At 35.2% G+C, this 12,884-nt stretch overlaps 2 protein-coding genes across 4 annotated transcripts; one reads left to right on the forward strand and one right to left on the reverse strand.

Annotated features, from left to right (window-relative positions):
- Window positions 1-3,151: 3,151 nt before the first annotated feature.
- LOC133525724 (cytochrome c oxidase assembly factor 6 homolog) lies at window positions 3,152-10,943 on the forward strand. 3 transcript variants are annotated; one of them, XM_061862088.1, is made up of 7 exons: window positions 3,152-3,575; window positions 4,186-4,271; window positions 5,365-7,550; window positions 7,755-7,893; window positions 8,604-8,794; window positions 8,890-9,131; window positions 9,394-10,943. In XM_061862088.1, exons 2-7 carry the CDS (start codon window positions 4,208-4,210, stop codon window positions 10,898-10,900), a joined length of 4,329 nt encoding a protein of 1,442 aa, XP_061718072.1. In that variant the 5' UTR covers window positions 3,152-3,575; window positions 4,186-4,207; the 3' UTR covers window positions 10,901-10,943. The 3 variants fall into 3 exon arrangements, with proteins under 3 accessions (XP_061718072.1, XP_061718074.1, XP_061718073.1); XM_061862089.1 differs by lacking the exons at window positions 3,152-3,575; window positions 4,186-4,271 and having other exon boundaries at window positions 5,747-5,835; window positions 5,925-7,550; XM_061862090.1 differs by lacking the exons at window positions 4,186-4,271; window positions 5,365-7,550; window positions 7,755-7,893; ... (1 more) ...; window positions 8,890-9,131; window positions 9,394-10,943 and adding an exon at window positions 3,694-4,030 and having other exon boundaries at window positions 3,416-3,575.
- On the reverse strand, window positions 10,925-12,585 carry LOC133525726 (N-alpha-acetyltransferase 38, NatC auxiliary subunit). The gene is made up of 3 exons (XM_061862092.1): window positions 12,397-12,585; window positions 11,895-12,024; window positions 10,925-11,151 (listed from the first exon to the last, which is right to left on the reverse strand). Exons 1-3 carry the CDS (start codon window positions 12,439-12,441, stop codon window positions 10,988-10,990), a joined length of 339 nt encoding a protein of 112 aa, XP_061718076.1. The 5' UTR covers window positions 12,442-12,585; the 3' UTR covers window positions 10,925-10,987.
- Between the last annotated feature and the right edge of the window lie 299 nt (window positions 12,586-12,884).

Raw genomic sequence — 12,884 nt, forward strand, 5'->3', positions numbered from 1 at the left:
ATGTGCCGATTAAGAGGCTTGTTTAAAGGATGGCGACAACGGCCCCGTGCAGTTACTGCAGATTTAAAAAGAATAAAAGTGGAGAATTTGCAAGATGAAGGAGTCAATGATGAGTATAAGAGTAGATTAAAAACCGAATTTGAAGGTATGGATGAGATTAGTGAGACTGAACAATTGTGGAATAGTTTTAAAAATAAAGTAGTAAGTGTGGCAAGTGAAGTATGTGGAGTAAGTAAGAGGCACAAAGGAAAAAAGGAGAAGAATGTTTGGTGGGATCAAGAAGTGCAAGAAGCAGTGTGTGAGAAGAAAAAGTTGTGGTTGGATTGGTTAGCCACAAGAGCTAACCAAAGAAATCACACAGCTTCATTTGACGAAGTCAGTGAAGCGAAAAAGGAATATAGAAGAATGAAAGTGTTAGTGAAAGAATTAGTCGACAGAAAGAAAGGCGAACAGAAAGATAAAATGGAGGAAAGGCTGTCTCAAGATTTCCAGGCAAATATAAAGTTTTTCTGGAAGTCCATTCGTTTGGCCAGGGGTAACACTCAGAATTCTGAGCTAAACTCAATTAAAGACAAGAATGGAAGATTAGTGAATGAGGAAGAATGTATCTTAAAAAGATGGAAGGAGTATTTTGAAAGTTTGTTTGATAGAGAAGAGACAAACACGCCAATTTCGGATTTGAATGAAAGCATTGAATATGTGTCGGAGAATGAAGATAGTATTAGCATGGATGAAATTGTGAAAGCGCTGAAAGGAATGAAATCAGGAAAGGCTGCAGGATATGATAAAGTTTCTGTCGAGATGCTGAAAGCTGGACAGGGCATTGTAGCAACTCAGATGTATCGACTTTTCAATATGTGCTTTAGAACCGGCCAAGTGCCCAGGGACTGGTGCAAGGCTGTCATTGTACCTCTTTACAAAGGAAAGGGATCACAACTGGATTGCAAAAACTACAGAGGCATTAGCTTACTCAGCGTCGTCGGCAAATTGTATGCAAAGATATTGATTGAAAGAGTAGTGAAAGAAACCGATGAGAAAGTATGGGATGCACAAGCGGGATTCCGAAAGGGTATGGGATGTACGGATCAAGTCTTTTCCCTGCGATGCATAGCCGAAAAGTATTTGGCCAGAGGTCAAAAGGTCTATTGCGCTTTCGTGGATTTGGAAAAGGCTTATGACAGAGTGGTGAGAAATGAACTTTGGTCGGTACTGTCGGTGTATGGATTGAGAGGTCGTCTCATTCAGGCACTGAAATCGCTCTATGAGGATTCCAGTGCTTGTGTGAGAGTAAACGGATCGTACACTGAGTGGTTTAGCATCGAAAAGGGTGTTAGGCAAGGATGTGTAGCGTCACCGTGGCTGTTTAATCTATTCATGGACAGTAGTATGCATGATTTGAGAAATGATGAATGTGGGCTGAGAATGAAAGGTTTACTCGTCAAATGTCTTCTTTACGCTGATGACCTGGTATTGCTGGCGTCATCGGGTGAAGAATTGCAGGAGATGGTAACTAGAATGCATAGATCTTTTGAAAGGAAAGGAATGAAAATAAATGTGAGCAAGACGAAAGTAATGGTATTTGAAAAGGGAGAAAGTATGACAAACTGTGAAGTTTTGATTGGTCAAGAAAGAGTTGAACAAGTGAAAGAGTTTGTGTATCTGGGAACCTTGTTCACTAGGGACGGTAAACATGATGAAGACATTGAAAGGAGAGTGAATGCTGGAAATCGTGTGAATGGGGCACTCAACGCTTTTATGAGCAGCCAGAAGGTGTCGCAAAAAGCACGGTTGGCTGTGCATAGAGGGGTGTTGGTGCCTACACTTATGTATGGTAGCGAAAGTTGGGTATGGCAGAAGAAACATCAGAGTCAAGTGAATGCAGTGGAAATGAGAGCGTTGAGAAGTGTGTGTGGTGTAAAATTACAAGATAGAATTAGGAACAGTGTGATAAGGGAAAAGTGTGGACTGAACGAAGATGTAGTGACAAAAATTGAGAAAGGTATGTTGAGATGGTTTGGACACGTGGAAAGAATGAGTGAAAGAAGGTTAACAAAGAGAGTGTATGAGGGAGAAGTAGAAGAGGGAGTTGGAAGGGGTAGACCTCGGCGGACTTTCTCTGATCAAATCGGGGAAATCCTGAAGAAAGGCCAGGTCAAGAGCACCCTAAACCGACGAGCGTGTATGAGGAATGTCATGAAAGTGAAGGAAGCGAAAGAGGTATGTCAGGATCGTAGCAAGTGGAAATCCGTGGTCTCTGCCTACCCCTTCGGGAAATAGGCGTGATTATATGTATGTATGTATGTATGTACCTTTAGTGGATCTCTAATGAGCATATTTTTGTAAATATTGAATTTAAAATATCTTTTAACACACGTCACGTGACCCAAGTCGAAACGATATTGAAGATTTTGATGACGTCACAACTCTCGGTTTCTCCGCCACTCTAATTACGTCTTAGTCTGAGTAAAAGAAAAAGATCACCGCAATATGTGATTTTCGGTTTTCGCGGTAGGCTGTCTGTTCTCAGTACAAAATGTAATACTCAAGCCGTAGCCATTTTGGTGGTGGCCAATTAAATGAAGCATCGATATCTTCCATAAAAATATCATAGAAATGCTTATGGATAATGAATACTTATGACTAATAAAATAACTCAATTATTGCAGAAAACATATTTTATTAGTTGGTTAAAAATCCACTCGCACGCATACATCACAGCTTGTCTACCATCTAAATGGCTACGGCTCGAGTATCAAATTTTATACTGAGAACAGGCAACGGCCCCTTGGTGTTACGTGTGTATGTACATAGTTGAGTCAAACCTTAAACTGTGACGTCAGCGTCACACAATTTTCAAAGAGCGTTTTGGGCGCGAAAGCATGTGTCAAAATTTATTTTGTTAATTTATCATATTTAAAGCCGTTTTTAGGGTAATAAATGAATTTTAGGGCAACGTTTGATTAATATAGAACGTATTACAAGCATTTAAAAAAATTGGAAACAACCCTATTGGTGGTGAAAATCAGTACAGAGAGATAAAAATCACTATCTAAATACTAATATAATGTTTTATGACTAATCGGTGCAAATTATATTTCGTCAACTATACGAATTTATTCAATAAGTAGGGAGCAAGCGATATTGCTCTCAGTTTCTACCGCATAGCTGCGTCCCTTAGCTTGTATGAATGTAGTTAGAATGTAGGCCAGGCCCCGAGGGCCGTCTTCTAAGCTGGATTTTAGTACGAATTCTTGCTGAATGAGAAAACGAAAGAGCGAACTTCCATTTCTTCGTAGAAACGCCAAATATAATGCTAAATTTAAATTTTATTGATAACAAAATAATATTTTTCTGGAGCTGAATCTACGTTTTAAACGGTGTCTCGAACGTAATAGCAGTCAATATACGATTCAACTGACAAGGGCGACAAGGCTGTCAATGTCCATCTGTCATAATTTCATGTTTTGAGGTTATGCGATATTGCTAAACAGGCTAAGAATATTGTTGCGAAAACTAAAATAAATTGATAGACTTGCTGATTCGGGCGATATTACTACAACTTCTTAAGAAAATACGTAAGTTTTGAATATTTCCATTGCTTGATTGTAGATATCTAAGGGGCCTTTTAAGTGGTACTCGAAGCGCTTAGCAGTAACAGACCTTTATAAAAATCATTTTTACTTTCTATTTTAGGTTTATATTCAATCGTGAGCGATGTCTTTTCCCGATAAAGAACAAAGAAAGACTTGTTGGGACTCCAGGGACCGTTACTGGGAGTGTTTAGATAAGCAGAATATAAAAGACAGCTCTTATAAACCTAAAGAGTGTTTGGAGTTAAGAAAGCTATTCGAAAAGTCGTGTCCCACACAGTGGGTCTCACACTTTGATAGGAAACGGGACTTTAATGTGTTTAAAGAGAAAATGCAAAAGGAAGGATATGAACCTATAAAAGAACAATAAAGATTAATGTTTAATTGTTGAGATTTTATTGTAAATATTAGATTTTGAATAGTAAATTATTTTTAGTTGCGATTGGCTTTTAATTTATTTTCCTGGTCACATACCTTATTCGGGATTTACAATAATATACAGGGAAGTTATACCATATTTGCCTAATAAATGAACACGAAATAGTGGTAGTGAATGTTACCTGTTATTATAGATCATTTCAAACTTTAATTTCAGGCAATGAAAAATTAAATGAGTAATGGAGGATTTAACACAGAAATTACTTCAGGCAAAAACACTTACTAATGCATTGATACAGGCAAGTATTTTAATTTGTTTATGTTGCCTTGAATATTATTATTATTCAAAATCCTAGTAAGGGCATTTATTTTTGTTATTATCACAAATATTTTGTTCCTAAGTTGTGGATGTTTTCTATGTATATAAGTATTTATATATAAATATATCTCTTCAAGTGGCATATTTCATTTTTGAGTCATTGGAATTTTGATTTTATTTAATTTAATCAAATATGAAATCTAAATGACACAATCGGTCCAGAGGCGACTGCCTACCACTCCAAGGGATATATTACATAATACCATTGTATAATACCCACAACATAAACCTTATTGAGCTTACTGTGGGACTAGGTAAAACTGTGTAAAATTGTCCTATAATATTTATTTATTTTAATTGGCTGGTCTTTGTCAGTATTGCCAGTGGTATTTTGACTATTTGCTACAAAATTTATTTCATGCCAATTTCGTATGCAGTGATTCCATATCACCGATGAACCCTAAAACCAAAACAAGGTTAATGTGTCGAAGACTGGTATACAAAATTTTTGTTTGGTAGGTAAGACTATCATAGGGCAAAATGCTCTTGGATACTTCTCAGACAAAGTCAGAATGGAAGTTTCACTCTTACTGCTGTACCAACCTTCCTTAAGTGGAGAATGTGTACAAACGCAAGAGTTAGAAGTGACGGTCTTACCTGATAGACGGTGTACCCCACATTGACCTTACTTGGTTTTAAAGTTTTAGCTTATCCTTTTGACCAGTTCAAAATATTTCATCTGATGAAAATTGGCCAAAAGTAGCCAATTTTCATCAGATGAAAATTGGCTACTTTAAGCAATTTTATAAGTAGGGTACTATACTATAGTCAGTCAAACAAGTTTGTCAGTAGGAAAAGGCGCGAATTAAAAAAAAAATGGGACGATAACTCTCCACGACAATTTTTTTTTAAATTTGCCGTTTTTATCTACTGACGAAAATGGCTTGACAAAACTATAGATATTTTATATTTTAAAAAGAAGGGGCATTTAGGAACTTTCAGAAACCCATTAATTACTTGTGTAACTATGTAATATTAGAAGTTTATAAAAATGTATTATTCATGGATTTCAGGAAGTGTTTATATCTGCAAAGAAACTTCAGTCAGTAGAACAGAACAGTGAAACATGGGATAAAATAACACAAGTTCTTTGGCTTCAACTACAATCAGGGCTTCTCAAGTTAGATGACCAGTTACTTTGTTCAACATGTTTATACACTATCATTCCTTTAACTGGAAAAGAGGAGTTCTATTTAAAACAAGTATTACAAGGCATTGATCATGAAATTAACCAGAGGAAAAATGATGTGATGATAAATCCCAAGACAACATGGACAGTGTCCTTGATGTATGGAATGTTTCAATCTAACTTTCTGACTAGATCCAGTAAGGCAAATACGACTTTAGAGGTTCTTCTGAATTCTATTATTGATTTGCTCATTCAGATGGCATATGATTACTCAAGGAACACTTATATTGTTTTCAAAACAATAAGCTCTTTCAAGAAAGTATGTGGGACACAACTTCAAGAATGCATATTTACACAAGGTAATCAAGTAAGATTGTTAAATTTAGTAAATCATAATTGGGAAAATCCTATCACAGGGGTAAGAGATCTAAATAAAACCATATTTCAGGCACTGATATCTCTAATGGATGGTACAACATACCAAAATATTGTTAAAGAAATTAATAGGTTTTATTGGAATAAAGCCAAGTATTTAATGCTCGCAGAAATGATAGGACAATGTAAAGGGAATATCTCAATTTTTTTTAAAGAAAGTGATTGGCTAACTGGCTTATCAAGCAGCTTAGAAAAACCAGGTTTAGTTTCAGCAGGAACTGATATGTATTTTGCACTTTTGAAGAACTTGGCCACTGAAGATGACTGGGTCCAAATGTTCCTGCCAACAGTTGATAGTATTTTAAATGGGGAAAGTACAAAGGCAATTGAACATTTTAACAACTACTGGTGTTTACAAACCTTCAAGAAGTTTCCGTCTTTAGTAAAGCAGTTTGAAGTTATATTTGAAAATACTGAAGAGCTGGAAAGAAAACTGTATAACAGCTTGTCTATTTTTAAACAGGCAAATAAGCTTGGGCTTGTTCAGAAGAATTGGAACTCAACAAAAGATTACAGTTTAGAATTAATGGTGGTGCAAGGAATAGAACACACCAATGTGGATATAAGGATGGCTGCATTTGATATCCTTTGTGAATTTCAAGGTAAAACTATACCTATTCAATTAGAATTCGAGCTTGTATTAAATTATGTAAAAAATAATATAAATTCTGACTGTACTGTGCTGAGACTTGGAATGTTGAAGTGCCTTAAAAACTTCTTGATGCAAACTCATGCTGCTTTCACCACACACTGTAAAAATAATGAGCATGTGGACTATCAATATCTTAAAAAATTCTTGATAGCCTTGCAGGAACTTGTTGTTTCTAATTTAAATGTAAAGGGCAATTATCAAAGAAATATTACATCTGTAAAGGTATGCAGTATTGTGTGGGAGTGCTTGATCGACATACCAAAAAACAAAAAGAATCAAACTAGACACAGTGACACAACTTTGTATAAAATGTTACTTGATGACAGGAAATGGTTGCTATCAGAAGAAGCATTTGTTAAAAAGTTAATAAGCTTGCTACAGGATCCATCAGACGATATAAGAGAAAATGTAGTTAATCTACTTTTAAATTATTACTCGTCTGCCTTTAAGAAAACGAACTTAATGATAAATCATGTAATAGATGAAGCATTGAAAAGTATTGGAGGTAAATTTTTCTATGAAATCAGTTGTGGTCAAAGTATGTTTAAATTGATTATTAGTATTCTGTTAAAGGAAAAACTTGATCTAGCCAGATTTCAAACTGTTGAAGATGTTTTTACTTTTGCATTTAATGAGCTGACAAATGAAAACGAATTAAACAGGGATATTTTAGAGTCGATTGAAAACGGAAAACAGTTGCATTCCTTCATGGATATAATGCTAGTTGTGTTAGATGTCTGTGACCAGAAGTCTTATAATATTCAAATATCCGATGAAGAAATAATAAGGCTTCTTAAAACATTGGACAACATATCTAATCATTTTGCCTGGGAGGAAAATTCGTCAAGTTCAGATTTTTCTAAAATGAATGATATGGTGGAGCAGATCATTAATAAATCGGGGTTCTCGTCTAAAGCCGACAAAGATAACACGAAGATATCTGGTATTCATCAAATGGTCCTCAATTCTATTTGGCTAAATGTAAAGGTAGGTAAATTAAAACGTAATTATTAAATGGGGGTTTTCAGAAAAAAAAAACGCTACCATTTGCTTTTTTTGGAAAAACGAACTACTTTTGGGTTATTTCGACTTAGAATCACAAACCATCAACTTTTGGATGGCTTTTATGAAAAGTAAATGATACATTTTTAAGTGAAAATGCCCAAATACATATACATTTTGTCCATACAGGCATGCTGTGATTTGGCATCGCTTATGATTCGGCACTGTGATCAAGTACAGTATATAGAAAAATTCCTGCTCATAATAACACGCGTTTTGGAAAGTTCACGACATAAAGGAGCTATTGAAGCTGCGGGCGCCGCTCTTGGTAAGTTATTAACTATTATTATCTATAACAGGTAACACTGATGCAAAGAAAATAATAATAGTTTATGATAAAATAATAATGGTTTCGTAAGAAACAGCTTCATCAGAAGACCTACCGCTAACAACAAAAATATCGAAAACCATTATCTGCCTCTCCATTAATTAATACGCAAGAGCATTAAGGAGGCGATTTATCGTTGTTTATCGGCGATTTACTCGGGAGTCGGGTGGAGTCATCTGAGGGACTATCGCCGTCCCTCAGATGATTCCACCCGACTCCCGAGTAAATTAATAAAATTGTTCGTGATACCTATCAGAATTTTAATGCATTTTCAATATTCAGCAGCATTAGTAAACTCTATTGCAATGCAGTGTCTCGAATTATGGTATATGCCCTACACCGCATAAAACCGTATCATTATCAAAATAGGTCGAACATATTATATATTTTTGCGCCAAAACATAACATGATTTTAAATAGATTTGTAATATAACGTAACATGAAATTAAAATATTTTTTCAATATAGGTAACATAGCATAGGGCTGTTGCTTGTGGTGGGGTAGACTTGGTCACTAACATAGGGCTGTTGCTTGTGGTGGGGTAGACTTGGTCACTAAGATAGGGCTGTTGCGTGTGGTGGGGTAGACTTGGTTACAAATTTTTCAAACTGATCAAGTAATTTAAAATTACTTTTGTATAAAATTTGCAGGTCAAGCTATTCAATATTTGACATCCCTCCCTGATGAAGTGGACATTTCTAGCATACCGCATGTGTTGCTCAAAAACAAGCTTAAGGAGTTAATAACCGAAGCCAGTAAAATGGCATCTATAACCAGACGAGGTGCTGGATTATCTATTATGGTCCACAGAATAGTATCTAGTGACATGAAAAAGGGAAAGGTTAGATCATAAAAATATTCAACTTTTGTTAATTGTATTCTTGGTTAGTCTTGTCTAATTAGTACATTAACACATTATTTTGTTGCCTATTACAGCCTTTATTTCATTACTTTATGAACATGATATTGGAAACCTGCAGTCACTCCGAAGACCTACCTGAGAAATTACACGGGAATACAGATATTGAAAACGAAAAGGATCTACCAAAAGCCATCTACATTCACTTTCTGACAAGAATAGTTGTAGATAGCAGTATAGCTTCCGATGTTATGTACTACTCTCCACAATTGGCCAAACTTGCATTTGATAATTTGACGAGTCCCCATTGGCAAATAAGGTACATACTTCATTTTTATACGAACACTGCTGTGTGTCTAAACTATAATACTCTTTATATATATATTATAATGGTTATCATACCTACTACTATTTTATTTAGTTTTTTTAACTGGTCCGGGGTTGGAATCTCATATTTGTGTGTTTCTGGGTTTTGGATGTGATCTATGTATTTATCCATACAAGTAGAAACTTTACTTAGTGTAGGGTTAGGTCGATCTGTGTAAGATTATCCCCAAGTATTTATTTATATTTTATTTCAGAAATGCTGCTCTCCAACTCTATGGTGCTTTAGTTCCAAAACTAATAGGCCAGAAAAAAGCATCTGGGACAGGAGATGAGAACATAGCTACAGTAGCTTGTGATGAAATACGCACGCATTCCCCGAAATTATGGCTGTACATTAATCATCAACTAAGAAACATCAGTACATCTGATAAAGTACTGGCACATTCCAATTTAGTGCCCATACTGAATATGTTGGCGAATAGTGCTATAAGGTACAATTTTTCCTCTGACACAACGGAGGAAACGTCATCTCATTTAAATTTGTTACAAAGTTTAATTTGTCTTCTGGATAGCCCCATCTACACTGTAAGACGTCTTACTGCCAAATCCATATTTAACATTTTCTCATTTGATGTAATTTATAAGTCATTGATGAAACATGGACTGGTATCAGAAAACTTTTTGCATGGAGTGCTCATATTGTTGGCACATTGCTATAAACATAATAAAGAGACAAAAGCTCAGTTCCAACTGATAAAGCAAGTTATTCAGAGTCAACTTTACAAAGGCAGACATTCCTATGTGTGTAAGGAACTGTATGAAGATATTTTTGAATTTGATGTGAGTGTTGACACATTACTGGACACTATGACAGAATTAGATACATATGGTTTTGCACCCGGAATTCACTCTTGGGCAAATGCGCGAGCAAGAAAATGTGTTAAAAATATTTCTTGGTATGAAATATCACATGTGATAGAAATATTTACAAACAGAACTGGATTTGAGAACTGTTGTAAAGATCTGCTAGACAAAATAAAATGTGAGTTTGTAGAAATTCCTAACGATGTGTTAACAAATATTGCAGAATTGCTATTGGCATGTAACAATAAATTTAGCAGCAGCGAAATATGGAAAATTCTCTACAAGATATCTCAATTAGTAGATATAAATTGTTTTACTGGACCTTTACTGCACGCAATACAAACAAATGGTCATATATATAAATTGCGCTACTTACTGCCATTTACTGTACGGATTTTGTTAGGTAAAAATGATGCAAAAAGTGTTGTATATTTGTCAAAAGAAGTTTTAAAATTATGCGACCCTGAGTCTGTTGATGTAGAAATGAGATACATTGCAGCATTAGCAAATAACGAATTATCAAGTTCATTCCATAGTTTATCAGATGCTGTAAAAGTTACCATGATCGAGTCCGCTATTATACTTTTACAAGATGAAGATGAGGATGTAAGGATACTGAGCACCACTTTCTATAAAAATATTAGCCAATCAAAAATACTACCTCATCCATACCTATGTTTGCAAAAATTAATGGAGCCTAAACTTCTGAATAGAGTTTTATCAAATCCTCAAAGAGGAATAAACACAATTGTTCAAGATTTAACAGCACTTCTAACTAAAACTAATAATGTAAATGCAAGTGACAGCTACAATCCTTTTGCTAATGATTCTAAGAACATCTATTTAGAAGTAGAGATCTTGCAACAACTAGTAAACAATTTGAATGTATCGCAATAACTTAATATTTTGGTCCAAAATAAATTATTTTGATGGGTTTGAATTTTTATTCTCTTATTGAAATAAATAAATATAATACACTCACAATTATAACCACATAGAATCATTCATTATGGGAGCAGTTCTACGCTGTGCGGCCATGTCGTCAATCTGTATGGAGACAATGTGCCGTCCTGGCACCATGACTAGACCCAGAACTCTGGGCTCTTCAGTTTCACCATCATTGCTTTTTAGGTACTCTGAACAAGCTCCTGGAATTATATTAAATGATTATAATCATAAACATAATTTGATGTGAGACCAAGCTAAGTTGGCAGTGATTTTGGATAGTCGGACTGTGCAAGTGTTATTACTATTTATTATTTGTTAGCCTGTTGTGTCTCACTGCTGGGCAAAGGCCTCCCTCTCTTTCTTCCACGAGTCTCGGTCTATGGCAATATTAGGCTAATCTTTCCGAAAGACATCAAGAGCGGCGCCACTTCCTTCGAGGTGTTATTTAAACATATAATTTCATCGAAGTTTGACATTTAAAACAACACTTGCATTGCTCCCAACTTTGCTTGGTCTAACTCTATCATCATTTTTCGAATAATTATTTTTATTATGTGTACAAGGGAGTTTGTTTAACACATAGTATGAAAAGAACACAACTAAAATTTTTATAAAGCATATTGACACTTTTCTTAGAATTAAAATGTGTATTCCAAATAATATACCAAAACTTCCACAAGCCACAGGTACTAAATTCTTACTTTTATATGACTAGCTTATAAAATAAACAATCTAATATCTACTTAACTATTACAAAAATCTTAACCTAAATTAAACTAAATCCCAAACTAAGTAACAAGCACAAGATCCATTCACAAAATACAACAAAGGAGCTCATCACGCTCGGCACGTTGCCATGCTGAACAGCAATAGACAACCTTTGCATAAGGAATGACCCAGAGCGAGGGAGGTACTACTTAGAATTGAGGTCATAAATGTTTACCTAAAATTACATTGGCATCCCGATCTGTACAGAGAAACACGCCAATAAGGACTCTTCCATCAGTCATTTCAATTCGGAAGTTCATGTTTAACCATTTTCTAAGTTTGGATTTGCCATCTTCAGAGTCGTCCTGAAAAATCAAAGTTTAGATCATTAAAATATTTTTCTAAACTACACATTAGCCAGGTACACACAGAGCGAGCATACGCGCGAGGCAATTTCCTGCCGCCAGTGTAGACGTGCCTCGGCCGAGGCGGCGCGTGCGTTATCCTCGCCCGAGCGCGCCTCCTCGGCCGAGGCACGTCTACACTGGCCGGTTTGTGCGTGAAGAAATTGCCTCACGCGTACGTGCTCGCTCGATCGCTCTGTGTGGACCCGCCTATTGAAATTCTATTTTACAAGATAGGTGAGTTTAAGTTTTATTAGATATATTTTTGTTATAGTACTTGTTTTTAAAAGAAAATCGTTTTTTTTTTAAGAAAATTATTATTAATAAATTTACCCTCAAACATTCTGGTATTTGAGCGGCCGTATTTGATTGGCTCATATTATTACTAGTGAATAAACAAATAATCTTTATGAAAGTTACTTTATCAGCACAAAAGTTGTGACAGTAAATTAGTATTAAATTATATTTCTGAAGTAAATAATATTTATTATATCACTGACGACGGGAATGGCATGACATGACATTGACATTACATTTTGGTTATGTTGTTTCAGTTAATAGTATTATGACTTATACTAGGCGTAGGAAAGGAAAATCGGTCGTTTTAATTTCAAGTGCGCAGTTCACACTAGCGACTCGATTAGCGTTTTGAAATATTGCTCAAACGATACAAGTGACAGCTAACTACAATGTTGCCATAGATATAATAATTGCCTTGGTTTGGTGTTTTCCTAATATTTTTGAACATAATGTATTAAGATATTCTTTGTAGATATACACTGAATTTACACATTGAATTTACCTACATATAATTAAATATA

This window comes from Cydia pomonella, chromosome 15 (genome assembly GCF_033807575.1).
Source record: "Cydia pomonella isolate Wapato2018A chromosome 15, ilCydPomo1, whole genome shotgun sequence".
In the NCBI taxonomy this organism is placed as follows: Eukaryota; Metazoa; Arthropoda; class Insecta; order Lepidoptera; family Tortricidae; genus Cydia; species Cydia pomonella.